We start from the raw sequence: 27,512 nt of genomic DNA, 5'->3' as shown, positions 1-27,512 counted from the left end.
GTTGTCTGATGCATGCAACGATTCAATTCAACAATCTCCTTGCTCCCCCATCATCCCGCCACCCTCATCCCGCACCATGGCCGATCAAATCCAGGAGCTCGTCGAAGCGCCCAGCCAGTTTGTCAAGGACGGCGTCCAATTCATGAACAAGTGCCAGAAGCGTGCGTTCTGCCACCAACCCCCTCCCCCCCCCCCCCCTGAGCTTTGTCGCCCTCCCCCCCTTGGCCATCGCTAACTTGGTACCGCAACAGCCGACCAAAAGGAATTCGTCAAGATCTGCCAGGCCGTCGGTACCGGATTCGTCATCATGGGAGTCGTCGGATACGTCGTCAAGCTGAGTACGCACCGCCCCCTGCTGCCCTCTGGCCGTGGCTGCGCAAACTAACCAGGCGCTGTGGGTGGGCCTTCAGTTCACATTCCCATCAACCAGATTCTCGTCGGGGGCGCATAAGTCAATATTTGTCCTGCGAGTGAGAGCTTAAATGCGAGCGAGTTGATTTTTTTTTTCTCTTTTTCCTTCTCGCTATGATGCCGCGGGGCGGGGGAAGGGTACGAAGCAAAGCAGCAGAGCTCGACTCTTTGATTGCGAAGCGGCGCTATGGAGCATGACTTGCATAATTGCCCGGCGACGTGCGACGACGGTATCGCTCGACTTTGAGGTTTTTGGCCGCGGGCCCATGTATCGATAGTGGTTACGGGATGGGAAAAATACAGATGCATTTCAGCGTGCGCGTGCTTGCTTGGGTGCCGTGTCCAGCTGTGCTTCCGGGACGGTGCTTTTGGGGGGGAGGGGGAAGACTACGTCTAGATGGGCTGGTGCTGGTGCCCCGAAACTGCGAGGGAAGACGTTTGATACGGAACGCGTGGTTGATGGCGATGGATGGGCAGCTTGGTGGCGGCATGCAGCCCCCTGCGTGCCTGGAGCCAAGTCGCGGATATTCATGCAACGACTACTAGATGAGAATGACGGTATTTCGATGATGCCCGGGCTGGGCAGTGGTCTGCTGAGGAGACTGGTAAGCTCAGCTGCGGCTTCGAGATGCAGGGGTTACGTTCGTGTCGGGGTTCAGTCCCAAGTCGACACCTTGCGTCATTGTCGCCACACCAAGAAACAAGCTGCAGATCCATTGGGCCTCTTGGACTGTGACGAATACACAATTGCATAGGATCCAGCATGCCCACAAGCAAGAAAAGAGCCGTTGGCGAAAATGGTAGAGGCGGCTCGCGCGCTCACCTGCGTGGCGGCATGGCCTTGCCCCAGAGTTCAAAACCCTGATGGCCACCTTGACCATCAGGGTCATGCGGCGGCACGCCGACAAAGCGACTCATTAGGGTTCTCGCCAGCTCCGAGGCCAACTGTATATTTGCCGGCCGTGCTGCCTTTCTACCCAGCGCAAGTGTTGCCCTGATGCATCCGGAAACCCACGCCATCCCCCCCCCCTCCTCCTGGTCCCTCTTCGGTCTGCGCCATCCAAACAACAGCAACAACAACAAAGCACCCCCCGCCGAGAGCAGTGCTCCGTGCAATGGAGGAAGAGGAAGCGCAGGTTTACGACGTCGTCGTCGTGGGCGCCGGCCCGGCCGGCCTCGCCACCGCAGCCCGTCTCCGCGAGCACACTCCCGCCGCCCTCTTCACCGACGAGGAGCACCGCCGCTTCCACTGGATCAACAAGTACGGCCGCAGCATGAGCCTAAAGCACGTCAGGAGCGGCAAGGTGTCGGCGGCGCGGCGCAGCGTCCGCCCCGAGTACAAGATGCTGGTGCTGGACGGCACCGACGACCAGTGGCTGGGCAGGTGGAACGAGCTCTTTGGCTTGTACGACATCTCGCACCTGCGCAGCCCGATGCTGTGGCACGTCGACCCGCTGGACCGGGACTCGCTCCTGGCCCACGCGTACGCGGAGGAGCGGGAGCGCGAGCTGGTCGAGATCCGAAACTGCGTGGGCAGGGAGATGAGCAAGCATGGGAGGAAGAGGAGCCAGCAGCATTGCGGGAAGAAGTGAGTCCACCTTGGTCCTCACCCCCTCCCCCCCCCCCCTCCACTTCTCTTTCAAAATGAGATGCCTCCGATGGCGGCACGAGAAACCGTGCGAGCTCACCGAAACAAAAGACAGGAGGCGCGTGTTGCCATCAACTTGAGAGAGCGAAACGACTACTACACGCCCTCGCAGTCCTTGTTCCGCGACCACTGCCAGCAGGTCGCTCGGCGGTACGCGCTCGTCGGCGACATTGTGCGAAAGGACGTGCTTGTCGACCTGGACTACGGCGTCGTGGGCGGCGTCGTGGGCGGCGTCTCGGATGACCAGCCTCTGTTCACGCTGACGACGGCGTCTGCGCGGCAGCTGCACGCCAGGACCGTCGTTCTCGCCGTCGGGCCGGGCAACAAGCCCGAGATTCCCAGGACGCCCTCCATGCCGGCCGCCCCGCCGCAGGCCTGCCACAGCCTGCAGATCGAGACGTTCCCGGACCCCCTGGTGCGGCAGCGCATGGCGTCGGGGCGCCCGACGACGGTGCTCATCGTCGGCGGCGGGCTCACCTCTGCGCAGCTGGCCGACCTGGCCATCCGCCGGGGCGTCGGCCAGGTCTTCCACATCATGCGCGGGCCGTGCCGCGTCAAGCACTTTGACGTCGACCTCGAGTGGATGGGCAAGTACAAGAACGCGGAGCAGGCCAAGTTCTGGCTCGCCGACTCGGACCAGGAACGGCTGGACATGATCAAGGAGGCCCGCGGGGGGGGCAGCTTCACGCCCCTCTTCCACAGGAAGCTGAAGAAGCACGCGGCGGCCGGGCGGCTGCACCTGCACGAGCGGACCAGCCTGGCGGACGCGGTGTTTGAGCCGTGCGAGCCGTGCGCCCCGGGCGACGGAGCCGGGGCCGGGACCGGGACCGGGGGCGTGTGGAGGGTGCGCACGGAGCCGCCGCTGGACGTGCCGCCGGTCGACTACATGTACTTTGCGACGGGGGTGCAGAGCGACGTGGCGACGCTGCCGTACCTGCAGACGATGCGGGCCAAGTACCCCGTCGACAGCGTGGGGGGGTTTCCCTGCATCACGGAGGATCTGAGGTGGAGGGCGGACGTGCCGCTGTTTGTGGTGGGCAGGCTGTCGGCCATGCAGCTGGGGCCGGCGGCGCCGAACATTGGAGGAGCAAAGGTGGGCGCGGAGCGAGTGGCGTGGGCGATTGAGGACGCGATCGGGCCGGGGGGCGGGCCGGCGGACGGGCAGGGCCAGGCGGCCATGGCGGGATACTTGTCTGGGCATGGCAACATGTACAGCGCTCTGGCGGCGTGAGCAGCAGCCGGGGGGGGGGGTGTGCGTGAAACACGATGGTGCTGCAGAAGCAGAAGCAGAAACCGGGGGGGGGGTGTATAAGTTTTGACCCGCTGGTGGTGTAGGGGTCGGAGGGAACCTGCCCATGGGTCTTGGCCGCATGCGGCTATGGCCAGCTCAGGGGTTAGGCGCGCTAAATATACTCCCCACTGACGGTAAGGGCGATTGCCGAAGAGACCAGGAGATGGGGCGGGCTACGGAGCACGGCAGCACGGAGTGCGTGGAGTCGTGGTCTTGGGAGTCTAGGCCCATGCAGCCCTGCCACGTCCGCTGCGGCCCCACGTCATCGTGGCGATCAGCTGCAGGTCAAGACGCCTGTTCCTTGAAACGGCCGAGTTGGCAGCTCAGCCCTACGACGTCATGCCGTGCCGCTTTTCCGAGACGGGCTTCCAAGGCACGCCGAAGCTTAACTTGACGTCGGCCGCCGACGTCTCCTCGACGCCCAGCGTGCCAAACCCAACCTCGGATTCGACAGCCACCAGCAGCAAAAAGCAGAAAACCAGAGAATCCAAAAAAAAAAAAAAAAAAAAAAAAAGAAATAACAGAAACCCAAACCAGCCCGCACTCGCGCACCATGCTCTCCGACCGCGTCGTCCAGCTCTGCACCGCCACCACCACCGTCAGCTCCGCGTGGGCGCGCGACCCGTCCCGGCCGCCCGGCGAAATCGCCCAGCAGCTCTACGGCAGCGGCACGCGGCGCGGGCGAGCCACACAACAGCAGCAGCAGCAGCGCGCGGCGGAGGCGTCGTCGACGGAGGCGCAGGCGCAGGCGCAGGCGGCGGCGCGACGGTGCGGCAGCTGGGGCCCATCGGCGCCCAGCCCGCTCTTCCTGCAGGCGTTTGCCGACGCGCTGCGCTGCCTCGAGGCCGACCCGCTGGCCGGGCTGGTGTCCCCCCCGCTGATGGGGTCGCACGGCACGGTGCCGCTGACGGCGGTGGCCCCGCTGGCCGACGTGGTGCGGCACTGCGCCAACCTGGTGGCGCGCGCCGAGACCGAGGTCTTCCTGGTGACGTGCGCGTGGTCGCCGTCGGCGGCGCAGCGCCTCATCAGCGCCGCGCTGGGCGAGCTGTCGGCGCGGGCGGGCGCGGACGGCCGCCGCGTGGCCGTCAACCTCATGTACGACGCGCCCGGGGTGGCCAGCCTGGCGGGCGCGCGGCACGCCGTCGGGCCGGCCGCCTACGCCGGGCGCGGGGTGCGGCTGCCCCGGCCCGAGGACATCCCCCACGTGCGCCTGCGGGTGGCGACGCTGCACGCCCTGCCGCTGGGCACGCTGCACGCCAAGTTCTGCGTCGTGGACCGCGCCGCCGCCGTCGTCATGAGCAACAACATGCAGGACAACGACAACCTCGAGATGATGGTGCACGTCGAGGGCCCCGTGGTCGCCGGCCTCGTCGACACGGCGCTCAACCTGTGGGGCCGCGCGCTCGAGCCCCCGCCCGCGCCGTCCTCTTCTCCGCACGAGGACGAGGACGAGGACGAGGACGGCCTGTCCAAGAGCCGCGACGGCTGGGGCGCGGAGGACGGCGCCCCGCCGGGCGATGCCCCCGCCGGCCTGGTGGCGGCTGCCGCCGAGGCCCGCCCGCCCCTGCCGGAGCACACGCCCGACGACCCGCACTACGACGACGACGTCGGCGCCGAGACGCTCCGCGTCCAGAGCAGCTACGCGGAGAAGCCCGGCGAGAGCCGCCTCCAGGCCGCCAACCGGAAGCTCAACGCGGCGGTCGAGAAGCCCATCCCGCCGACCGGGCCGGAGATCGGGGCCGGCCGCGAAATGACGCCCTACGTGTGCACGGCGACGGCCCGCCCCGTGCCCATGGCCCTGGTGTCCCGCCCGCCGTACGGGTGCTTCGGCTCCCGGGACGGGTTCGTCCCGCAGAACGAGGCGTGGCTGTCGCTCGTCCGCAACGCCCGGCGCGACGTGTTCATCCAGACGCCGGATCTCAACGCGCCGCCGCTGCTGCGCGAGCTGGTCGCCGCGCTGGCGCGGGGCGTCGAGGTGACCTGCTACCTGTGCTTCGGCTACAACGACCTCGGGGAGATGATCCCCGGCCAGGGCGGCACCAACGACCAGGTCGCGCGGCGCCTGCTGGCCCGGCTGCCGGACCCGGAGCACCGCGCCCGGCTGCGCATCCACAACTACGTGGGCAAGGACCAGGACCACCCGATCCACCACTCGTTCAAGTCGCGCTCGTGCCACATCAAGCTGCTGATCGCGGACGGCGCGGTGGGCGTCCAGGGCAGCGGCAACCAGGACACGCAGTCGTGGTTCCACAGCCTCGAGGTGAACGTCATGGTGGACAGCGCGGAGGTTTGCGCCAAGTGGCGCGAGGCCATAGAGCGGAACCAGAACACGGGCGAGTTTGGACGGGTCGCTGCCGACGGCATCTGGAGGGACCGCGAGGGGAAGCCCGGCAAGGGCTACATGGGGGATCCGGGCAGGGTCGAGGGGCTGGTCAAGGGGGTGTTTGGGATGGCCATGAAGATGGAGGGGCTGGGGGGGTTTTAGCACTCACGTCGTGGGCGCGGGTTTGCCTCGAAGACAGGGCGAGCGAGTCTTTTGGGGATGGGGGTTACCTAGCAATCTATATGGTCATGAGAACTGACGCCAAGTTTGCCGACGTGCCCTCTTGTTTGCAGCCCGTATAAGCCAGACGCAACTCTGCCTCAGTCCCAACCCGAGGCAGGGGATTTTCCATTTCCGCTCCGCGACATTACCCATCTACGGCTTAGGCAACCCCATTCTGCAGGATGGGCCACGCATCCCAGGCTGATGCCTGGCCACGGGAGATGCGACGAGGCCATTCGCTCGGTCGTATTCTCTGGGCCGTCTGGTGAGCATGATTCATTCCGGTTTGCTGTGGCCCGTTATGCGGCCCATTACCCTGGGCGCTATCGTGTCAACGTCACGGGTCCAAAAGATCCTTGGCCCGACTTGACCCGTGCTCAGGGCTGTCCTGTCCCGGACGACATGATTTGCATTCTGCCCCGTTCGGGGACCGAACTCGTGCCGGATTATCCATATCTCGCCGGGTTGGAAACCAACCCTGGACAGGATCCATGCAGTGCTCGATATTCCAGTTTTGATTTTTACGGGCATCATCTGGCGCTTAGCATGCCTCAAAGGCCGCAGGCGAACCAGGTCATGCAGTCTGATTCCTTCCTCGCCCGTATTCACCCTCGAGTGGGCTGGAGCCGCGGTGGCCCTCTGCTTCATTGCATCCGCGTCATCCAACGAAAGACGCGCTCGCTGCCAGGTGGTGAAGCAGTCTCGCTGCTCTAAGCGCCCACGCTAGCGCTAGTAGATATCGCGGGCAGGGCAAAGGTTCGTTGCAGCTTGCAGCAGCGGGAGGCTATGACTCACATGAGGCTCAACTTGCTAGTGCCGGTGATAGCCTGGATGCTCGGCATACGCGGTGCGTCCTCGGTATACTCAACAGGGGCAAGCTCGCCCGCAGAGTCGCCCTGTGATAGGCCGACGCAGGCGGGGAGCAAAACAGCGGGGTAGCTATGTCAGCAGGGAGGCGGCGGCGACGGAGGGCCGAAGCCCATAGGGACCGGGACAAAGGGGCGGGGGTCGGCCAATCAGCAGTCTTGTTTCTGCGCCCCCCTTGCGTCGTTTTGAGGCTCAAGCGGGGGTGTGCCGACCCGCTCGACAACGGGGAACGGGAGGTACCTGAAGCTGGCTGGCGAATCCGCACGTCCCTCAAGTCGCGCCGTGACCTTACGAGCCGCCGGGTCCTGAAACCGCAGGGTCAAAGACACAAGCACAAGGCCAAGTTGGCCCCAAGACGGGCCAACAGCACGGCGGTCTAAGGGAGTCGAGACTCTGGGGGGCACGAAGCAGCTTGAGTAGGCAGATGCGGTTCCTTGTCCACGCCATACAATCCCCCTCCTTTGGCGCCAGCATCAATACCCCCGGCCGGTTAGGCAACAGTCTTCTCCATTCTCGGCCAGCTGCAGAGTCCAGAGCAGTTTGCTAGCAGCCTCTCACGGGAAATGCATTCGCACCAACGCGGGCAGCCAGACGGCGTACGATTCTGCACAAGGCTGTGCTTGTTCTTCCCTGGCTCGCGGGTCAGGCGGCCAAGTCTCTTGGTTGCGACTTGCCGCTCTGGCTGCCCACCCGTCGTGAGAGAATGAAAATGAAAAAGCATATAAACCTGGGCCGCTCCCGTCATTCCACGGTTCGAATTCAGTTCATCATCAAGTTTCACAATCCACCAGAATCGATAAAACATCCAGTTTTCACATCGGCCAGATCCCCCAAGACCACTCGATACATGACTCCCTGCCCTGCTGCTCGTGCTCGTGCTCGTGCTCGTGCTCGTGCTCTCTGCTAACAAGTCCCAACCAACATAGACATGTGTACGTACATCCTTGCTCCCGTCTTCATGAAGTGCGGCCATCGCGGTCCAGACGAGCCCGTGAAAATCGATCGCTGCGGAAAAGCTTCTTGTACCGGCGTCGAGCCGATTCGCCTTGGAAGCACCAGGATGAAAATGCCGTGTGAGGATTGCAAGGACCAGTGGCATGTCGTGAACGGCCAGTGGCAACCGAAATAAGTGGGGCTACCCCGGTATGTCGCGGTCAGGTCAGGGGCATTGGGCAAGGTCCACGTCTGGTCCGACTATTTATAGGGTGTCGTGCGCCCCCGTTCTTTGGGGCTGCGAGTAGTTGTCGTTGAGCAGGTCAATAGCCACCAGACAGCATCTGAATTCCACTCACTTTCATTACCTATACAATTCCTGCCTTCCGCTTTTCCACCATGGACAACGTAGCCCTGGGCTGGCCGTACCCCCAGTTGTTCGAGATATGTGAGCACTTCGGAAAAATCGACAAGGAAGCCGAAATGAACCCGCTGGTCAGCCAGTTTTTCAACGCCAGCCCTTCCACCCTCACCTACGGCCTGGGCGGCCACTCGGTCGTCCTGCAAATCTCCCCGACCATCGCAGCCAAGGTGTGCATCAAACCCGGAGACGACAGGCTGCAGAACGAGCAGAGCGTGTTCCACCTGCTCCGTGACGTCGACTGTCCCTACATCATCCAGCCCTACTACCACGCCCCCGACGTCACCTTTGTCGAGCTGCTCTATCGCTCGCTCCAGTACAGAATGTGCAAAACTTGGCCCGGGTCCCAGGCCCCGCGGCCCGTTCTGCGATGGATGTTCCAGCTGACCTCCGCCGTCGCCTGTCTCGAGGAGCTGGGCATCGCCCACGGAGACATCAACCCCGGAAACGTCATGCTCAGCCACGACGACAACCTCAAGCTGATCGATTTCGATCATGCCGTCAAGTACGGCCAGGCCGTCGACGTGGGACAGGAGCCCTATGTTCGACAGGGCCGGGGCTGGACCGATGGATCTTACGGCGGCGCCGGACCAAAGACGGAGCAGTTTGCTCTGGGCTCCATGTTCTGGTTCATGCACCGCGGCACCGAGGCGTATGCGGAGATTTCTGGGCATTCGATGGTAAACAACTTTATCGACGGCATCTTCCCCACCACCAACCCCGATGACCCCATCGAACAGATCATTGACAACTGCTGGCACTGGCGCTACCCCCGCGTGGCCGATCTGCTAGCCGAGGTCAAGGCCCTGGCGGGGAGCGAGGCGGAGCAAGTCAAGCCGGCGGAATCGGCCGAGGACAAGGCGGAGAAGCGCCGCTTCTGCGAGGAGTACTACAACAGCGCCATCCGCACGCCGCCAACCAAGCTAGAAAAGAGTGAAGAAGCTGCTGGCGAGAAGAACAATGATGAAGCGGGTGTTGCTGCTGGTGCTGATGCTGGTGCTGATGCTGGTGCTGATGCTGGTGCTGATGCTGGTGCTGGTGCTGGTGCTGGTGCTGGTGCTGGTGCTGGTGCTGGTGCTGGTGCTGATGCTGGTGCTGATGCTGGTGCTGGTGCTGGTGCTGATGCTGATGCTTGCGTCGCCACGCCCGACGAAGGCTGCGGGCAGCCGGCCGCCCTTGCGCTATCCTCTATTACGCCGCTAACTACGCTAGAAAAAAGTGAAGAAGCTGCTGGCGAGAAGAGAAGAGATGAAGCAGATGTTAATGCTGGTGCTGATGCCTTTGTCGCCACGCCTGAGAAGCCGGCCCTTATTACGCTGTCCTCCGTCACGCCGCTAACTAAGCTAGAAAAGAGTGAAGAAGCTGCTAGCGAGAAGAATAATAATAAGGCAGGTGTCGATGCTAATGCTGATGCTAATGCTTGCGTCGCCACGCCTGACGAAGGCCGCGGGGAGCCGGCCTTTATTACGCTATCCTCTGTCACGCCGCTAACTAAGCTAGAAAAGAGTGAAGCTGCTAGCGAGAAGAAGGATGATAAATCAGGTGTTGATGCTAATGCTAGTGATTTCGTCGCCACGCCTGATAAAGGTCGCGGGCAGCCGGCCACTATTGCGCCATCCTCTATCACGCCGCCGACTAAACTAGAAAAGAGTGAAGAAGCTACTGGCGAGATGAACAATGATAAGGCGGGTATTGATACTGGTGTTAATACTAGTGCTGCTGATTTTGTCGCCACGCCTAACGAAGGTCCCGAGCAGCCGGCCACTATTGCGCTATCCTCTATCACGCCGCCGACTAAGCTAGAAAAGAGTGAAGCTGCTAGCGAGAAGCACAATGATAAAGCGGGTATTGATACTGGTGTTAATACTAGTGCTACTGATTTTGTCGCCACGCCTAACGAAGGTCCCGGGCTGCCGGCCACCATTACGCTACCCTCTATCACGCCGCCGACTAAACTAGAAAAGAGTGAAGCTTCTAGCGAGAAGCATAATGATAAAGCGGGTGTTGATGCTGGTGTTGATGCCAGTGCTGGTGATTTCGTCGCCACGCCTGACGACGGTCCCGGGCTGCCGGCTACTATTGCGCTATCCTCTATCACGCCGCCGACTAAACTAGAAAAGAGTGAAGCTTCCAGCGAGAAGCACAATGATAAAGCGGGTGTTGATGCTGGTGTTGATGCTAGTGCTGATGCTTGCGTCGCCACGCCCGACGCCTTCGTCGGGCGGCCGGCCCCCATTCCGCCATCGTCCGTCGCGCCGACGAAGGAGACTACCAAATGTGGGATAGATGAGACAATGTAACGCACTTGGCACATGTATGCTCTAGAAACTCGGCAATACAAGTTGGCGGGCATACCGCGGAATGGAAACGGCACCGTTCGGGCCCCGGGCTCGACAATCCCATGCGTGAATCGAGAGATGCCCTTCTGCCCACCACGTAGCGTGCCTGTGTAGGTCCCTTGGCTCCAGAAAGCGTCTCGCCCGGACGGCAAAGGACTCCTCCGTACGAGGCTTACGGCCGGCAGGCAGGCCTGGTTCATGGACCGTCGAATTCGACTGCGATCTTGTCGAAATAGACGTCGTGGAGGTGGAATAAGCCAAAGCCTCCCTTTGTCGCAGGACCCGAATGACCTCGATAGCTAGCAAGAGACCACGGCCAGTCTCCCAAGTCGTGGCTCTGGAAAGCACCCGCCAGGGCATCGTGGAAAGCTCCAGATCCCGCGCTTCTCGTGTTGCGGCGGGGAACTACCAGCTCGTCAACGTAGGGAAACACGGCGAGAGCGCCGTGAAGAAGTCACGAGTTCAAATCCAGCGAGGTTCTCGTCAGATCTGCGGGGACCCTGCTCGTATGCGGCAGCCAGGACGACCTGGGTGCATTTTCAGTCCCGAGATGGGGGCTGTCAGCCCAGCCGGGGCAAGGTCGACACGCGCGGCTGATTTTGTTGGTGTCGACGTTGATGCCGTGTTGATCGTCACGGCTGCATGGCTGCCATGCATGAAAACCATTTCCCTGGCCCATCATGCCAAAGCCGCCGAGCGTTGCTCGTCATCGTGCTCGCGGTCGCTTCAGCTTGCGCCAGCCAGGTTGGCTGCCACCGCAACCCGGCGACTATGCCGTCATCCTGGCCGGGGACACTGGAAACACCGGAGGCCCGGACCCCGCGGCGGCGGCTGACCGGCACGGCGGGCGCATAGCCCCCGCGGCCTCGAAACCATTCAGCCAGCCATCACCGACGTGCCCTTCGCTCGCTCGGTGTAATCGATCCAGCCTTGTCCCCAGCCTCACCTCCCTGCCGCACAATCACCTCCAAGGTGCGAAGTACCCGAGGCATTGTTCAACATATCTCTTATCCAAGATCAAGCTTCAGCTGCAGCTTCCAAGGCATGATACGCCCCGGGCACCAGCACTCCAATTCATCACAGTCCAGCCCCCTTCCCCCCCCCCCCCTCCCCGCAGGAACGCAAGCCATGGGCGCCACCTCGCGTCTCGCTCGCACCTCGTCCGCAGAGCCAGAGACGCCGTTTGACCCGCGGACCTGCGTGGGCCCTCGTCTCGACCCATGCTGCCAAATACATACCCGACCTGTCATGTTTCCGGGGCCGACAGCCCGTCAGCAGCCCTGCATCCGTAAACGCGCGACAACCCGAGCTGCGGGCGCGCGCAAGCAAACCGCGCTTCGAGGGCACTCATTGGCCAGGCTCGCTTCCACCACCAGCCGACTACTCAGCTCCGAGGCCAATATTCGGGGAGGAGGGGAGCGCCACGTGGTGCCGCCGTCGAGGCCTGACGACACCGCCCGGACGGACGCGAGGCCCGGGCTGCTGTCCCCCCAGCAGCGAGGCATTTTCTTACGAGGCGCAGAGAAAGTTTTTTTTCCTTGTTATTGATTTTTTTTTTCGAGCGCGGGCCAGAGGGGTGGGGGGGGGGCAGCAGAACGCCGCGAGACGGCAATACGAACAATGCGGCTTGGGGAGGAGAGCCTCAGCCGCTCGCGTTGGGGGGAAAGATGGGGATGCCAAAGCCATGCGATGACTCGCCTCGTCATGAGGGATTCCGGGGGGACCAGCCAAGTAGAGTAGTCTCGCGGAGGGCTGAGAGCAGAGCACGCGTGCGTGGGCTCGCAGGCCAGCCTCCTTGCGGTCTAGAGCGACGTGGCCGACACGCTCGAGGGTTGCAAGCCAATTATTGATGAGGTGGATGGGATGCAGCGCGAGCTGTTCAGCTCAAACCTATCGTCGGGCGTCGTTGCTCACCGCGGCGAAACACCATATAAGTAGAGCTGGGTCCTCCAACACCAGCTCCAAGGAAATCATCATCATCATCATCATCTCCATCACCACCAGCACCACCAGCACCACCAAACCATCTGCCCAGCCTCCCCTTCCCAGCGGTTCCCCCCGTCAAGATGCTCCTGACTGCCCTCCTCGCCGCAGCGCTTGCCTCGGCCGCCGCGCTCCCCAGCTCCGAAGCCCCCCCCAAGGTCAAGATCCACGGCATCAGCCTCCTGGGCAGCGGGTGCCCCGAAAAGTCGGCCGACGTGCAGGTCGACGCGACCGGCACCCTGTTCGAAGCCACCTTTTCCCAGTACGAGGTGCAGACCGGGCCGGGCACCAAGGCCGTCGACTGGCGCCGCAACTGCAAGCTGACCATCAACATGGAGTTTGACCACGGCTTCCAGTGAGTGCGAGGTGCCCCCGAGACCGCAGGGCCGACGAGCAGAGAAAAGGGTCCAGCCGTGTGCTAACGGCGGCGCGAGTGCAGGTTCTCCGTCCTCGACACCGACATGATTGGCTTTGCCGAGATCCCCAGCGGCGCCCAGGGCCGCTGCGTCAACACCTTCTCCTTCACCGGCCAGGGCGCCCGGCACGTCGACTACGCCATCCAGCTCAAGGGCCACTACTCGGGCAACTTTGACCTGCAGTCGCACCCGGGCATCGAGTCGTGGTCGCCCTGCGGCGGCAGCACCGCGATTCTCAACATGAACACGGCGTGCAACATCAGCCCTACCCACCTGCCCGCCCTCATTGCGGTAAGTCGGCGCCCCTCGCTTCAACGTTGCTTTCTTTTCTCGGTGGCTAAAGGCTTTGAGCAGGTCGACCACATCAGCGGCAAGCTCACCGTCAAGTTTGCCGTCCAGTGGCGCCGATGCCGCAAGTAAGGCGGCCCTCGCCTTTTGTGGGCGCAAAGGGCCTCCCTCGGTTATCGCAGGACTTGGCCTCGCGGCACCTGACGATCCTGCTGAGTGGCCCGGACGGGGGCTGACGGGGATCCCTTGCACGGCCCTACATTGTGATTCTGGGCGTGACCGTCGCGCGCCGCTCGCTTGGTTTTTGTTTTCTGGCTTTTTGCCGCGCAATCCGCTCCCTTCGCAAAGATAGTATAGTGAAAAGTCGACGGTCCGTCAATATAAGCCGAGTCTCCAACTCGACGTGTCTGTATTCCGTAGCAACGTTGCTGCGCCTCTGAAAGTCGTGCCTCGAACCATGTGCCTCTGGCAATGTCCCGCCTCGAGCCAAGCTGGTGCCAGTGGCCTGCTGACGCAGCCGAGCCTAAGCCCCCCCAATACTAGAACTCGTGACGCTACTGCAGGCTCCATCCCGCTCGACACTCTGGAGAGGCCGTCCCTCGCCCGTGGCGGCGGCTGTGGCGTCATGGCTTGGGCGATACGAGCGCCAATCGTCCACGCCGCATCCGCGAGCCTAGCCTAGAATGCTTGCTTGCCTGTGCTAAATATAAACCAATGGCGTGTGTGTGTGGTGTGCGGATCGTGGCTGAAAATGCCCGCCTCGCCTAGGGAAATGTCCGAGGCACGGGTAGGGCTCTCATCTCCTAGGCTGCGTACTCGGTAGTCTGTGCCGGAGGCGGCATTCGTTTGTCCAGCGCACAATGAGTTGCCGTTCGACGGCGCTCCGGGCGGACAAGAGTCCAAAGAAGACGCTTAACCGTGGCTCGGCAGAATGAGCGCTCATCCTAGGCAATCAGCGGTGTTTCTGCCCCTTTGACCTCGGGGATGTCCCTGCAGCAGCGCAATAGTATGTACTTCCCCGTTGCATTTCCCGCCAAACTCGCTTGTTCCCGCGATCCGTCGTCCCGGACTCGTGTATCCTGCTCCCACTAGCACCCTGCACCAAGGTCCTTGCCCTTTTCTGCCCGCGGCCCCTGGCGATAAAATCAAATAAAGCATCTACCAGCCCACAGCGGCACCGAATCTCAAGCCCAGTTTTTCCCCACAGCTAAACACCTCCGATACCTGCTGCTGTTGTGAGTCTCGCTAGCTCAACACTGGCGTTTCCGCGGCAATCACCATTTGATTTTCTACCCGTCAAGAGAAGGCTCGTCCGAGCACCGTGAAGCGGGCGTTTGTTTCGCAGCCCCGCCGATAACACGGCTGAATCGGGTCACCAAACCCTAGAAGACTAAGGGCCAACCACTGCAGCCCTAAATCATGCTCCCTTACGTATTCTCTCGTCTTTGGCTGGGAAAAGGAAGAAAAGTCTCATTGCAGTCGGAGGGGCAAGAAGAAAGAAAAAAAAAGAAAAGAAACATACAACACCAGGTATTCGCTGGTCGTCACCGACCCAACTACTAGTCCGGCGCTCGCCTGTTTATCTATCGGAGATCGGACGGGATCCAGAATTCTCAGGCGGCTGTGGTCGTATGTGACAGCTTCCGAGCTGTGCATCGTTATAAGCCCGAGACGCAAATTGCCCTGCCGCACTGCGACTGGCCCCAGGGGCTGCTGCAGCTTCCCGCTGTCTCGCAGAGGGTAGTGCGGATACATCACGACAGCGCAGCTGACCCGAAAAGAAAAAGAAACCTGGCAGCAGAGTCGGTGATGGCATCAGCAGCGGCTCTTGCACCTGCAGCGTCGACTAAAGACATCAATGGATCTCAAAGCTATCGTGATTACATGCGCCGCCACGATACAGCATCACGGCAACGTGCCGCGGGCGAGTGCGAAACACCATCCGAGACCGAGGCCTTTCATTCTGCTGCCAGATATCGCTGGATGCTCCGGAACAAGCCGGATTCGGCAATCTTGATCGGCAGAACCTACGCCCGCTGCCGCGACTACACCAGCCTCGGGCCATCGCGACCCTCGCCAACTCATGCCCATCGTGACGTCACACCAACAATCTCGCCCTTGCTCAACTACATGCCCGCGTGGACGAAATCATCCTTCATGGCTGCCGGCTTCCTCGGCAGTTCGAAATTTCCCCAGTTTGCCTCTGCAGTTTTGGCCGAGTTCATCGGACAGCATGCCGCAATCTCCTCGAGCCCTCACCCCTGCCATACCTTATCGCGCACACGGCGCCACGCAACGGGCGTTACGTGGCGGGCGACTTCCGTGGGACCGTCCAAACACGAACAACAAGTGGCCACTGGCCACGTAGGCCGTAAACGTCGTCAGAAATTTCAAAGAATGCTTTCCCCCGCCTGACCGGCGGCACCGCAATTCGCAGCTGTAGCTGCAGGTGTCATCAGATGAAGCCGGTAGCATCAAAGTCGCTAATGTTGTACCCCATGGCGAAAAAGTCGGTTCCGAGAAAATCCTCCGCGCGCAAGCCGGCAAGCAAATCCATGTTGCTCTCCCAGGCCTCGCGGCTGGTGTCAATCCCCATTGGAGGGAAGCTATAAGACCACGACTCTGAAGCCTGTCCGTCCGTCACCACGGCCTGCGTGTGGCCGCATTGCGTCGACATTCTCCGGCCTTGCCCACGAGAACCATGTCAATTGATATTCCCCGCACAGAAAAAAAGAAAAAGAGAAAAAAGGCAAAAAAAAGAAAAGGACGCACCGTGGCTCGTAAAGACGTCCAGATATCGTTGAAGACATCGATGTGCCTTCCGGCTCATGATACTCGAACCGCCTACCGACTTCAACATTTCCAATGCGTGGCGCATCAGGATTTCAATGTCCTGCCCATCCACGCCTAGTGAAACCAGGTCCGTGCTGTTGGTTGAAATGACCCAGAATCCAAACAGATGTAGATTAATCGAGACCACTGCAATACCGGGTTAGATTGTTCCCCCCCTCCCTCCCCCCCGACAATTATGGCCAGCCGCTTACTCATGTAGTTGCAGAGCCACCACACTGCGTTGCACTTGAGAAAAGACCGCTGTAGGACCAGAACCCTGCACAGCAGGTTGTGAAAGTTGTCAATCGTCTGCAAGTACGACCGCAGCAACGACATTGCAATGTTCACGTGAATATTCGATTCGCTTGATGCAGTCGGTTTCGATACGTATCCGAGAACGGCCAAGAGTAGCGGGGCGAAAATCAGCATGGCCGCTCGATAGTGGTACAAGGTCAACACAATGTCGTGCCGTCGAAGGGTCAAGTCGCACGACGTCCAGGTGCTAATGTTGGAGCTGGATAGCAGTAGGTTGAACGGTGACATCTTTTCTTCGATATGCTCTAACCGGCGGAGCAGATCCATGATGTACGGTACCAGCTCGCTTAAGCTTAGGGTGTGAGTCAAGGTCATGTTTGATTCGTGGATCAGATCAACGGTACTGCCGAGGAGTTGGTCGATTTTGCTACAAAGCATGATTAACCCAGAGTATTCCAATACAGGGGCGAGGGGACGGGTTTTGAGCACACATCACTTGGTGGAAGAAGAGAGTGTTTGATTTGGAGGCCGCATAATCATGGTCTAAGCTATCCGCATCCAACCTCATCATGTCGAAAGGACGGATGCGCACGTGCTGCTCTGGAATCAAGAACGGACGCCCAAGTCCAGAACCAATAAGTCTTCATCACGAAAACAAGCGGATTAGCCCCCGAGACATCTTTTGCTTTACGAGTGACAAGATACCTGTCAGTATGCACTACGGCAAACCAAAGTGCTGATCGCAGCTCCTGATCCCTCCAACCCAGCTTCGCATACGACGACGGCGAGTGAACACCAATCTGGTAGGCGGCTTTGACCGCTCGGAAGAGCGTCGTGACGCTTTCCATGGCCCGTTGACTGTTCTGTTGGAAGCTCGCAAGAAGAAGCAGTGCTTGCACTTTCCGTGTCAGCAGCACTGAACCCGCGAGTTCATGAGGCAAAAGAGGAAGGGGGGGGCGGGGCTGGCTATACAAGACTCGACAGCTGGCTTGTACAGTCCTCTTTCATCCAGCAGACCCAACGCCCGACGATAAAATGGCTCCGAAGCGCCATCTTCATACGTCGCCAGCGCGTAAGCAAAGACAATGTTGAGAAGAGCCTGCATGCTGGGCGAGCATGATTGCCAGGTGCCAGTCCTCAATTCAATCACGTCAATCTCCCTTAGCAGAACAGACTTGCCAACGTACGGATGGACAACAGCAATGGTATCAAAGAAGCGGTTCAGCAATTCAATGGCTCGTTCACGGCCCGGAAACGCATCGTCTTGCATGGCAGCATACGTGTCTGAAGTGATTGTCCTTAAAGGTGGTAGCGGCAGTCTTCTAGGCGCACTGCTGGCGACAAACTTGAGTGTAGGAAGCTTCTGATTATCGGGCTGTCTTTTGTCGAGCTCTTCCAGAGAGGATGTGAGAGACCAGAAGAAAGCATGATTAGAGCTCGCACCTAGGAATCCAAGAGTTGACGGATGCTTGTAAGTACATGTTGAGGGGGAAACGAGCAAGTTGAAAGGGCAGGTCGATTTACCGAAATAGCCAATGTCAGCATTATCAGCATTATCGGCGTGATCGTCAAAGACACCCGTGGCAATGGCATCGGCACTCGGCTCCGGCACGGGCTGCGAGGCTGGATTAGCATGGCCCAGCGGGTAATACGGAGGAAAGTTCCTTGATCCGGTGGGGGAAGCTGTCGTGTGCGCCCCATGACCTGCTGGAGAGGCCTCGTTATCATCAAAGGCATTGGGGTGTTGGGTAGCCGAGGCCAACTGAACCTCGAGTTGCCGGACGCGATTTGCCAGCGCAACGTGCGCTCTACATGCCACTTAGCACCCGTGGACAGGGACATGTTTGTACCTTTTGAAGGCCAAGGAGGTTTCCCAGTGCAATGGGACGAATCAGCAAATGCTGGACATTGTGACATACCGCCTTTCTTCCCTACGATCCATACGCCTATCCCTAGTGTTTCGCGTGTACTCGCAGGACCGGTTGTATCTCATGCATCGCTCACAAGCGGGATGGCTGGCATCGCACTATCCAACTTGGACGCCATGTATTATGTATTTAGCGGTGTTGGGACTCGGGAGGCGGGATTCGCCTTTGGTGGACAAGTTGCGCGCACCTTGGACTTGCTTTGCCTGCAGCGGCGGCAAGCTTGAGGGGCTCTGGACCGCTGGGTGAGCGGGCGGGCGATGTAGCCGTCCAAACGCTGCATCGTCCCAGCTGATTGGAGCAACCAGGCTGCACTTGCACTGCACGGGGGTGTTTTTTGCGTCGGAGAGCGGTGCTCGATGCGCTTCGGTCATGTTTGAGCGGACAAGACGGATGGAAGACACAGAGCAGCCAATGGGTTGAGGTTCAGCGATGAACCAGAGAAGCGGGGTTGCGAGGGGGTTGTGAGGGAGCTGTGAGGGGGTTGTGACCTGCGACCGGGGAGGGAACCTTTGCTCCGGGGTCGACAGTGTCGAGCCTTGTCTTGGCAGCTGTCTGGAAACTCGAAAAAACTTGGTTGAGTTGGCGTTTCAAGGGCCCTCCCCTGCCGTTGAACGCGTTGAACAGAGAATGCACACGCATGCGCATGCATATCACGACTGGACGTTTGCGGCGGGTTGTTTCGAGGGCTGCAAAGCTCCCACGGGGGTCAATCGTCAATCGCTCACACCCCTTTCCATGCCATTTGGTCGTTTGCCACGTCTGCTCCGTACCGAGTACCGTGTGTTGCACGGGCGGCTGGCCATGATCCTGCAGAGACACCATCCGGGCCAGCCGTGGCGTCATCGCCACCGAAACTCATGGCGGCGCCAAGTCAAAGAGCCACCACCTTGCCGGGGTCAAAGCCGCCGAGGCCCCTTCGCGTCTTCCCGCCTGCCTCGTCTGCCGCGCTGCCTGGCAGGACATATCCCCGCTGATTAGCCACCAGCCTGACGCCGTTTCGCACCATATCCGTCGAGTGATGGGTGTGGCCAAAGACCCAAAGCCGTACGCGACTCCAATCGCGCTGACCCAGCAGATCGGTGGCAAAGGCACATGTCCAGGGGTTTCCAGAATCCTGCGGTCGAGATGAGCCTTGCACGCAGGGTGCGTGGTGCGTCGCCACCAGGATCTTCCTCGCATCTCGCGCCCCGTCGCCAGCCGCTGCTGCGTGGGTGACTTGGTCGTGAAGCCAGGCCGCCTCCTCGGCGTGCGTGTCATTGTGTCTGCCGCTGGTCCAGCCTTGTATTTTCTTGAAGTCGTTGATCCTGGATTCGACAAGATGGCGCACGTCCTCTGAAATGTGCGACCACAGGGTGCAGCCAATGATGGTTAGGCCAGAAACCGGGTCATCCCACCGAGACCTGTTGAGGAGGACAACGGTGTCCAAGATGGTTGGTTCCTGTACGAGGCGGCGCGCTTGCTCCAGCCCCGAGAGATATTCTAAGCCATAGAACTCGTGGTTTCCCAGCACCAAGAACACCTTTTGAAACCGGCAAGCTTGCGATTCGAGAAATTTCAGGTACCCGTCGTAGTCAATGAGCCGTCCAATATCCCCCCCAAGGAGGAGAAAGGGCGCGCGAGCGGGGAAAGTGAAGGACGAGTATTGTTGGCCTACTTCGAGATGCAAGTCGGAGAGGATCTGAATTTTAACCTGCGACGATGAGTAGTGCCTGGTCAGGATGGATTTCAGTATCGCCTTCATGCTGAATAGATGATGGGCCAGACGAGTCGGCCGATGCAGAGTAAGGAGTCTCGTACTAAACAGAAAACGAGTGGGAAGTTAGCAACCTGGCAGCCTCAGGAGGCACAACTATGTTATGTTGGTTGGTGGAGAATAGGATGGCCCCGCCCGCACGCCCGCATCTCATTTTACTTGAGTATGCTATTGCAAGGCCTTCATCGCTTTCTCCTGGGGACCGATTAGGGATTAGGGCAGTAACCAGCATCGCAGGGAAAGTTTTTCACCCAACATTCGGGTTTTTCTTGCCTGGGTTAATACGTGTAGGTACTAGCAAAGACAGCATAGCAGTATATACCCCCCTAGAGTAAATTAATAACTATTGGACAACAAGTGCTCCATCGGGGGTCTGCTGGGCCCACATAGCGGGGGGTCGTCATTTGGTCCCCGTACAGTAAATCTAGTACTTATAACACTGTGACGAAATGGTATTCAGGAACGGAAGACGGACTTTATGGCTCCGGTGCACTGTTAAGCTACCTAACGTAGGATTGGCTTCTACTGTGTAGGCTCAATTAGCCCCCACTTATACCTGTGTACCAGACCACCAGACCACTGTAACAGATTCAAGACCATCGAATCAGCACCATCAGGACAACTTTACGCAGATCCGCAAATTGACGAACAGCTGAAGTTATCGAGCAACGCTGACGTACATCGGGTAGTTCAATGTGGACTACAGGCATATCATAAGATGCCAGCCGCGTTACATCGCACTGCAAAGCCCCAGTCCAGTCCATGTTTAAGATACCATTCTTATCTAGGAGGTACCTACCTAGATACCTAAGGTACCTAAGGTACCTAGGTAGGTTAGGTAGGTACCTAGGTACGAACTGTGTCCTCTTCTGTTTTAGGCTTAGTGTCTGCAGCCCCTGATTGTTGAGATGATTTGGTGGTACTTCTATCATTGTGAACTTTCGTGAACGGACCATGTACCTCCAATGCTAGTGCTTTAATTGGACTCTCGCCCCCTGTTGGACATCAAATTCCTGTTCTTTAGCTTCATCGCCCACTTTTCCAATCCGGAGCTTGCGAAATCCAAACCATGCGTTCGTCAACATGGACGTGACGCCGCTCAGAGTCGCCGCTCTCGTTCTTAATCATCATGGTATTCCGATATGCACTATCGGAGAGCTTGCGCTGAATTATTACAACGTTCCCCGCGTCTGTCATGTCCGTAATATTCGTTCGTCTGGGATTATCTCCTTTTGTGACTAATCCACGCGCAGGATGTTGAGATATGCATTTCCGAGTCGACCAGCTCGGCGGCAGCAGACGTGCTTTGCTGCACTGGGCTTTTCGAGATGCATGAGATGGACCCCGATTTTAACAATTATACAGAGTATAAGCGTGGTGTTCCTCGCGTACGGACTACGGCCTGGTGCCAACCACAATCTCTCGTCATATTTCAGGCCTCCGTTTTTGGCCTCGATCCGGTAAAGGATGCCCTGCTACCGCCTAGTTTCTGTGGAAAACATGTTTATATTAGCAAAGAAATGGAACTCCTTCGGGAAGATATCGCCAACTTGCATCTGCCCAAGCTAGCGCCGCTGCTCAAAGGCATGGCCCGGAGGTTCTTGGATACAAGGGATGACCCGGCCATGATGGCCGTCGAGCAGCTCGTTGATGGAATGGATCTCGACGAAACTTGGGCGGTCAGCCAGCTCGGCGATTCTGACCCCGCTGTTCTAGACCTCATTTTGCGCCAAGTCAAGGGAAAGAAGTGGAGAATAGACTATTTCTCGGAGAATGAGATCACTTGCTTCGTTTCAAGTCGGGAGGAGGCTGGGAAGCTACGGTTAATACCGGGTTATATATGACCATGGTTAGACTCTAACCGCGCGCTACAAAAACCCTCGCATGGTGCCGCACATGGCTGCAGGAAAATGCCTAGGTCCCAAACGCCCGTCCACTTCTTTATTAGCATCATATTTGATAGAGAGAAGCGACTGATTTATACAGAAGATTGTCGAACGAAGAGTTTTAGTATTCAGCTAATGTCCGAACGTAACTATGGACGGGATTGGACCGACATGACTTTAGCCCTATCAATACAACATAAGCGATCCCCTTTCTACTCTCGGTAGATCAATGGGAGCTATGAGCAGACCTTAAGCGCCGATGCCTGTCACTAGCTGTCACATCTCATTTTTGTTTTTGTTATTATTTGCCTAACTCCTGTACGTACTCCGAAGAAGCTCGTAGGGAGAAACTAGCAAACCGTTCGCTCGAAAGTATGATAAATTGAACCATGCCCTCGAGGCGTAATAGCTGCCTTTCCGCCTTTCTTTTTCACCAGTGCCCCGAGAAAAGAAAGACTGCAGCAACCGCTAGAGAAAAATAAATCATCAGCATCGAATTCTTAGCTATCACCTTGCGGTAACCTAATCACCATGATGCAGGAACGCCTCAACGACGCTGCCATCGCGCTGCACAGCGTGTTGAGTCGAGAGCATGTTGCGTTTGGCATATTCGGCGGGTTTGCCGTAGCAACATATGGTGGAGTCCGAGAGAGTAAGGATATTGATTGCCTGGCCTCTGTTTCCAAGGAGCAAATCATTCGTCTTCTCGACGGCAAAGCGGGTTTCCAAGTTATCCCGCAAAGTCGCCAAGACTATGTAGCGTTCCTCTGGTCCGAACACGCAAACAGACGCAATTCTGTTCTGGTAGAAATTTTCTGCGAGAATTTCCCTGGTAAGTAAGTTCTGCATTAGGTCACCAGTTAACCGAAATCCTAACCGACGTCTAGGCTCCCAATACTCTATGGCTCATGTCCCGCGCAACGTCATCTCCATTGGGGGCGCGACCCTTGGCCAAGGAGAGGCTTGCTTCCTCGAGCCATTCTATCTCTTCAAGGGAAAGCTTCGTGCCTGCGCAACGCGATTCAAGTTCCATGATGCCGCTGACTTGAGAATGCTGGCGGGCAAGTACCAGGCAAGCTTGAAGCCGCGGGCCCACGAGCTCAATCTCGAGTACGTGGGGCTAGCAATGAAGCGCTATCCTGAACTCTAGAGGCTCTTCGAGCAGCTTGAAGTAGATACGGTCATGGCGCATCGAGTGTCAAAGGACGTCGACCCGAATAAGCTTCCTAGCCCTGCTCCAGGTGATGTGCAACGAGGTCTTCTGGGGTGAGGTTAGGACATGGAAGCTCAAGACAGTTCTCTTTGCCATACACGATGCCAAAAAAAAAGGCCCAAGGACGGGTCAGGTTACTAAGCATATTCATGCAATGCGGAGCTTTGCCTGCATTTTGCGAGAAACTGAGCGAGGCGGAATCAAGCAGGATAAGCGTACCATTAACTTCAAAATAAAATCAGCAGTGAGGCCACCCTTTGATTAGGCTCAATACTATTGGACTAGACTCTCAACTCATTTCGCTATTGGTCGATGGAAATCGCGATACATTGTGATGTGTTGTTGCATTGTCATGACGTGGTGTTAAAGAGCCCTACGTACAGAGGCAAACGTAGTACGATTCTACTTTGCAAGAAATTACGACATGAGAATGAGACCCTACAGCCCTCAATCTAGTCAAGCCGTTTAATTAGAAGGCGATCTATGACGGCAGCTAGATAGCGGCTATTTTGTGACTTGTTTGAAGATTGCGGCAGGCACCAGCTACTGCTCGCTACCTGTTGCCTTAAGGTGGAGCGGCTATTAGCGAACTTTGTTGTTTTTATTGCTGCTAATAAGCACGGGATCGAAGCAACTAAACATCGATGCACTAGCCGACTTGGAACCATGCGCCTAGGGACGAGGTACTGTAGAAAATGAAGTTCTGGGTACATAGTGAGATATTCCCTGGGTGCGGTGGCGCCCTAAAATAACTACGGTAGACTAAAAGGGTGGCATGCTGTACTGCGACAGTATATGCAGAACATGACCAGTGTCCTTCCGATGTACTAAGTGGAACGTCCTTCTCGAAAATACTGCACGCAGACAAGGGATTCCTACAAGATACTCGGCTTCCTCCCGTTGCCTCAAAGGCCCTTTCAGGTGGCGCCATCAGGCAACGTTTTGCTCGGTCCCTTGAACCAGTACCGTCCACCCCGTTTAGGAAAGATCCACCCAATCACAGACACCAGCGTCACGATGAGAAGGCAGATGGGCGAGTAGTTTAGCGCTTCCAGAGTCACCGGAAAGACTTGCGGAAGAAGCAGAATGACGGACAAGAAGGAAAGCCAGAGTATGCAAAAGTATCCCATGGGCTGAGACAACCGACCGAGGTTCCACGCGGCCGGCTGGAACCGCTTGGTGCCGAGCGTGTGCCTGGTGATGAGGACGAAAAGATAGCTCATGCTTTGGCAGATGACAGTCGTTGCTGTAATGGCCCCAAACGCAACCGATGAGCCGAGGACGGTGCAGCTGACGGCGGCGGCGATGAAGACCACCAGCAGGGCCGAGTTGATGGGCGCCGAGTTGGCGCCGCTCACCTTCTTGAACAGCGAAGACCCCGGCAGGATGTTGTCGCGCGAGATTGCAAACGTCACCCGCTGAGCGGACAGGATGACGGCGGCGGTGGCGCAGGTACAGTCGATCCAGTTCATGACGAGGATGGCGGTGGCGCCGCGAGAACCCACGACCTGCACGAGGAACTCGGCCCAGTTGTTGGCATACTCTGCCGTGGTCAGCGCCTCGAAATTCTGGACGCAGAACAGAATCATGATCAGCGTGGGGATGGAGAGGATCGTGGTGGACAGGGTAGACAGCCACATCCCTCGAGCAACTGTTTTGCTGGCGTCTTTGGTCTCCTCGGCCAGGTGCGCGGAGGCGTCATAGCCGCCAAACTCCCAGGCGCCGAATAACAAGCTGATGATCCAGCAATACGTGTCGGAAGCCTGCTTGGCCGGTCCTCGGTTGATGCCGTTGTGGAACTTTTTGAAAACAAAGTCTGCCGACTGGAACTTGCCCGATGCGGCCACGGGGAACCAGATCCAGAAGAGGAGGAGCAGGACGAAAAAGATGGCCATGGCAAAGCGGAAATACAGCCGTAACCAGCGTTGGCTGGTGACGTTTGGGATCAGCGCGATGATCAGACCAGCGAGGATGACGAGCAAGGAGAACCAGCCGTCACCGAGATACGCGGCCCGCGGGTAGTTGATTTGGAGGGCCGAGATGAGAAAGTTGGTCGCGCCTTGCTGGGTGCCTGGGACGGCCAGGACCCAAGCGGACCAGTTCCACCACTACAACAGAGTTAAGCAAAGGGGTCTTTCAGAGGGGAGATCGTTGCGTCTCTGGGAAGCCGTACTGCAGTCATCCAGCTCAGAAACGGACCCCATTCGGGGCCTCCGAGGGAGTAGGTCCAGAAATAGATCCCTCCCGCGGTAGGCAGCGCGGCGCCGATCTCGGCGAGAGCCAGGGCGAGGGCGCATGAGACAGTACTGACGAGGGACCACGATGTGACGGCCGCTTGTGGCCCCCCCGTCATCATGACCCAGCCGAACAGAACTGGCATGCCGGAGACAAAGTTCATGCACTTTTTTTTCTTCATCAGCTTTTGCTCCCTCGGCTGCCGTTAACCTCGCAGGTCAGGTTTTTTTTCGTACCGCAAATGTCGCGGCCCAGTTTTCAAACAATCCCAGCCCGCGATTCAGCTCTGACATGACAAACGTTTGCGTCAGTGTCTTTTTTTATCTATTTATTTATTTATTTATTTATTTTTTTTTCCACGAGAAAGGTGGCAAGAAGATGGCCGTCTTTGTTACCCTGTTTGTAGCCCATACGCGCAAGCATTTCGTCGTCGCGGGACATTACTCGCGCGTCGACTTCACCCTGCTCCAGGTGCTGTCCTGGCGGGCTCAGCAGCCCCGAGCCCTCGCGGTCGCATGCATCAGCCTTGGCGCTGGGCAGGATGGCATTGGAGGACATGATCCAGACTTTCGGCATTTCGATGGCAAGGCGATTGTCGAACTTTCCGCGATCCGGAACGCCGGTCGAGTCGCCTCTGATCGGTTTTGTGTCGATTGCGCACCGCGCTCGCGGCAGCGCGTTCCCCTCTTGCAGGGTTGGCGCTTCTATCTGGCTGACTCTTTGTCGGTCGCACTCTTTTGCTTATTCGCGAGGCGCAATTGATTATTGACAGACGGGCGTCAACGCACCCGCCGACAGCCCTGAAGCAAAAAAAAAAAATCCGGTCAAAGACGTGTCCCGTTGGTTCGTAGGGAAGGGGGGCTCGTAAAGGCAGCCGGGCGGCAGGCGCGGAAACGTGGAGAAAGAAGTGGCATGGAAAGGTCGGAGAAGTTGTTGGAGATGGAGAATCTGCAGGACAAGACGGGTAGGAGCACCAACTCCCGGGCGGATCTGGTCCCTTCTGGTATGGGCAGGAGCGGGTCACGTATCATGCATGCGGGCCTGCCTATCAAGCCACATGACTGGATGGCAAGGTCAGATGCTTTCTCGCATGCTGTCAGTTGTCAGTTGCGGAAAAGATGCGCAGGCGCAGACGCAGACGCAGCGCCGAGGAGCACTGAGTTGAGGCGGCCAAGGGGAAAGAGGAGGGGGGGGAGGGGGCACATTCCAACGCGGGATGTCAACCAAAGATAAAGACGGCGGAGGCTGGCTTGGAGGGATTCGAGCAAAGTCTGGTCACCTGCAATGAGAAAATCAGCGGCACCCCCGGTTCCCACTTCCCAGCCGAGTACGGCGTACGGCCGGGCGCGACTGGGCTCGCTGCTCAGCAATCAGCCGCAGTGCGGATGCGGATCTACCCGCCTGACATCTCCTGGCAATAGGGACACACCCCATCACCCCATCACCCCATCCATCCCAGCACGGAGCGGAGTCTGCAGTATGGACTGCCGACCAGGCCCCACTCTCGACCCCGACCCCGACCCCACATAGATACGAGACATTTTCCCCATTTTCCCCCATTTTCCCCCAGGTAGCGGCTACCTACGCGCGGGTTGGGGTTGGCATGGCTGAGCACGGCAAGGATAAGGGTTTGGTTCCAGGCCACGGGGGGTGGAGACCTGTGCAGTGTGGACGGAGCGCAGCCGGGGTGGCCGTTGGGGGCTGAGCCCGACTGGGGTGGCGGGGATAACGGCGCGCTTCGGCCGAGGGTCATGCCCTCATGCGCATTCATGTTGCCATGACGTCCTGTCGGCTGCCGATCGTAAGGTCGTCCGTGCCGGGTCCACGGCGCGGGCCTAGTTGGCAACCACGGCCTCGGTCAGTCCGGAAAAACTCGTCGGTCGGTGACGCCACCATTCTCACTCTCCCACGTAAAACAAATAATACCCGGAAGCGACATGATCCGTTTGATTATGGATGTCATGTAACCAAGTGCGGTTGATACACCTGACACTTTGTGTCTGCGACTTCTGGCCATTCCGGACTCCGTTCAGTGCTTGCGATGGAGTAGTGTTGGAGGTGCTTATCACCAGGCATAGGCATATTCGTGGCATGATTACCGGGAAGAAAGCTGTGGAAACCTGAGGTAAGCTTCATCGCCTGGTTACGGGTGGCTCTGTTCCGGCTACTTTTGCTTTGCATGCTACTGTACGTCTTTCAAGCATAACCTAGCGCAGTGCTTCTAGGTCCGATTCTACATATGCATTCACTGCACTGGGTCGGCGGGAG

General features: G+C 58.6%; 14 protein-coding genes across 14 annotated transcripts; 11 read left to right on the top strand and 3 right to left on the bottom strand.

Moving 5' to 3' along the window:
* Positions 1-76: 76 nt before the first annotated feature.
* On the top strand, positions 77-451 carry UV8b_05501 (uncharacterized protein; the record flags this gene model as incomplete). Its single annotated transcript, XM_043142998.1, has 3 exons — positions 77-161; positions 252-338; positions 411-451. The coding sequence occupies 3 exons, from the start codon at positions 77-79 to the stop codon at positions 449-451; spliced, it is 213 nt and encodes a 70-aa protein (XP_042998931.1).
* Positions 452-1,526: 1,075 nt separating this feature from the next.
* On the top strand, positions 1,527-3,290 carry UV8b_05500 (uncharacterized protein; the record flags this gene model as incomplete). The annotated part of the gene is made up of 2 exons (XM_043142997.1): positions 1,527-1,999; positions 2,111-3,290. The coding sequence occupies 2 exons, from the start codon at positions 1,527-1,529 to the stop codon at positions 3,288-3,290; spliced, it is 1,653 nt and encodes a 550-aa protein (XP_042998930.1).
* A 613-nt stretch (positions 3,291-3,903) lies between these two features.
* Positions 3,904-5,835, top strand: UV8b_05499 (uncharacterized protein; the record flags this gene model as incomplete). The annotated part of the gene is made up of 1 exon (XM_043142996.1): positions 3,904-5,835. One exon carries the CDS (start codon positions 3,904-3,906, stop codon positions 5,833-5,835), a length of 1,932 nt encoding a protein of 643 aa, XP_042998929.1.
* A 264-nt stretch (positions 5,836-6,099) lies between these two features.
* Positions 6,100-6,609, top strand: UV8b_05498 (uncharacterized protein; the record flags this gene model as incomplete). The annotated part of the gene is made up of 1 exon (XM_043142995.1): positions 6,100-6,609. One exon carries the CDS (start codon positions 6,100-6,102, stop codon positions 6,607-6,609), a length of 510 nt encoding a protein of 169 aa, XP_042998928.1.
* A 1,485-nt stretch (positions 6,610-8,094) lies between these two features.
* On the top strand, positions 8,095-10,416 carry UV8b_05497 (uncharacterized protein; the record flags this gene model as incomplete). The annotated part of the gene is made up of 1 exon (XM_043142994.1): positions 8,095-10,416. One exon carries the CDS (start codon positions 8,095-8,097, stop codon positions 10,414-10,416), a length of 2,322 nt encoding a protein of 773 aa, XP_042998927.1.
* A 719-nt stretch (positions 10,417-11,135) lies between these two features.
* UV8b_05496 (uncharacterized protein) lies at positions 11,136-12,393 on the top strand (the record flags this gene model as incomplete). Its single annotated transcript, XM_043142993.1, has 3 exons — positions 11,136-11,427; positions 11,573-11,982; positions 12,262-12,393. The coding sequence occupies 3 exons, from the start codon at positions 11,136-11,138 to the stop codon at positions 12,391-12,393; spliced, it is 834 nt and encodes a 277-aa protein (XP_042998926.1).
* A 128-nt stretch (positions 12,394-12,521) lies between these two features.
* Positions 12,522-13,274, top strand: UV8b_05495 (uncharacterized protein; the record flags this gene model as incomplete). Its single annotated transcript, XM_043142992.1, has 3 exons — positions 12,522-12,793; positions 12,878-13,145; positions 13,209-13,274. The coding sequence occupies 3 exons, from the start codon at positions 12,522-12,524 to the stop codon at positions 13,272-13,274; spliced, it is 606 nt and encodes a 201-aa protein (XP_042998925.1).
* Positions 13,275-13,599: 325 nt separating this feature from the next.
* On the top strand, positions 13,600-13,824 carry UV8b_05494 (uncharacterized protein; the record flags this gene model as incomplete). Its single annotated transcript, XM_043142991.1, has 1 exon — positions 13,600-13,824. The coding sequence occupies one exon, from the start codon at positions 13,600-13,602 to the stop codon at positions 13,822-13,824; it is 225 nt and encodes a 74-aa protein (XP_042998924.1).
* A 1,127-nt stretch (positions 13,825-14,951) lies between these two features.
* On the top strand, positions 14,952-15,557 carry UV8b_05493 (uncharacterized protein; the record flags this gene model as incomplete). Its single annotated transcript, XM_043142990.1, has 1 exon — positions 14,952-15,557. The coding sequence occupies one exon, from the start codon at positions 14,952-14,954 to the stop codon at positions 15,555-15,557; it is 606 nt and encodes a 201-aa protein (XP_042998923.1).
* A 40-nt stretch (positions 15,558-15,597) lies between these two features.
* On the bottom strand, positions 15,598-18,437 carry UV8b_05492 (uncharacterized protein; the record flags this gene model as incomplete). The annotated part of the gene is made up of 9 exons (XM_043142989.1): positions 15,598-15,827; positions 15,915-16,121; positions 16,187-16,656; positions 16,721-16,870; positions 16,935-17,121; positions 17,202-17,672; positions 17,754-18,037; positions 18,149-18,255; positions 18,345-18,437. The coding sequence occupies 9 exons, from the start codon at positions 18,435-18,437 to the stop codon at positions 15,598-15,600; spliced, it is 2,199 nt and encodes a 732-aa protein (XP_042998922.1).
* A 591-nt stretch (positions 18,438-19,028) lies between these two features.
* On the bottom strand, positions 19,029-19,898 carry UV8b_05491 (uncharacterized protein; the record flags this gene model as incomplete). Its single annotated transcript, XM_043142988.1, has 1 exon — positions 19,029-19,898. One exon carries the CDS (start codon positions 19,896-19,898, stop codon positions 19,029-19,031), a length of 870 nt encoding a protein of 289 aa, XP_042998921.1.
* A 1,095-nt stretch (positions 19,899-20,993) lies between these two features.
* On the top strand, positions 20,994-21,754 carry UV8b_05490 (uncharacterized protein; the record flags this gene model as incomplete). Its single annotated transcript, XM_043142987.1, has 2 exons — positions 20,994-21,107; positions 21,164-21,754. The coding sequence occupies 2 exons, from the start codon at positions 20,994-20,996 to the stop codon at positions 21,752-21,754; spliced, it is 705 nt and encodes a 234-aa protein (XP_042998920.1).
* A 573-nt stretch (positions 21,755-22,327) lies between these two features.
* UV8b_05489 (uncharacterized protein) lies at positions 22,328-22,946 on the top strand (the record flags this gene model as incomplete). The annotated part of the gene is made up of 2 exons (XM_043142986.1): positions 22,328-22,628; positions 22,684-22,946. 2 exons carry the CDS (start codon positions 22,328-22,330, stop codon positions 22,944-22,946), a joined length of 564 nt encoding a protein of 187 aa, XP_042998919.1.
* Positions 22,947-23,926: 980 nt separating this feature from the next.
* Positions 23,927-25,820, bottom strand: UV8b_05488 (uncharacterized protein; the record flags this gene model as incomplete). Its single annotated transcript, XM_043142985.1, has 4 exons — positions 23,927-25,117; positions 25,183-25,410; positions 25,481-25,530; positions 25,640-25,820. 4 exons carry the CDS (start codon positions 25,818-25,820, stop codon positions 23,927-23,929), a joined length of 1,650 nt encoding a protein of 549 aa, XP_042998918.1.
* Positions 25,821-27,512: the final 1,692 nt, after the last annotated feature.

Source organism: Ustilaginoidea virens, chromosome 4 (assembly GCF_000687475.1).
Source record: "Ustilaginoidea virens chromosome 4, complete sequence".
In the NCBI taxonomy this organism is placed as follows: domain Eukaryota; kingdom Fungi; phylum Ascomycota; class Sordariomycetes; order Hypocreales; family Clavicipitaceae; genus Ustilaginoidea; species Ustilaginoidea virens.
This window is presented reverse-complemented; position numbering and strand designations above follow the sequence as displayed.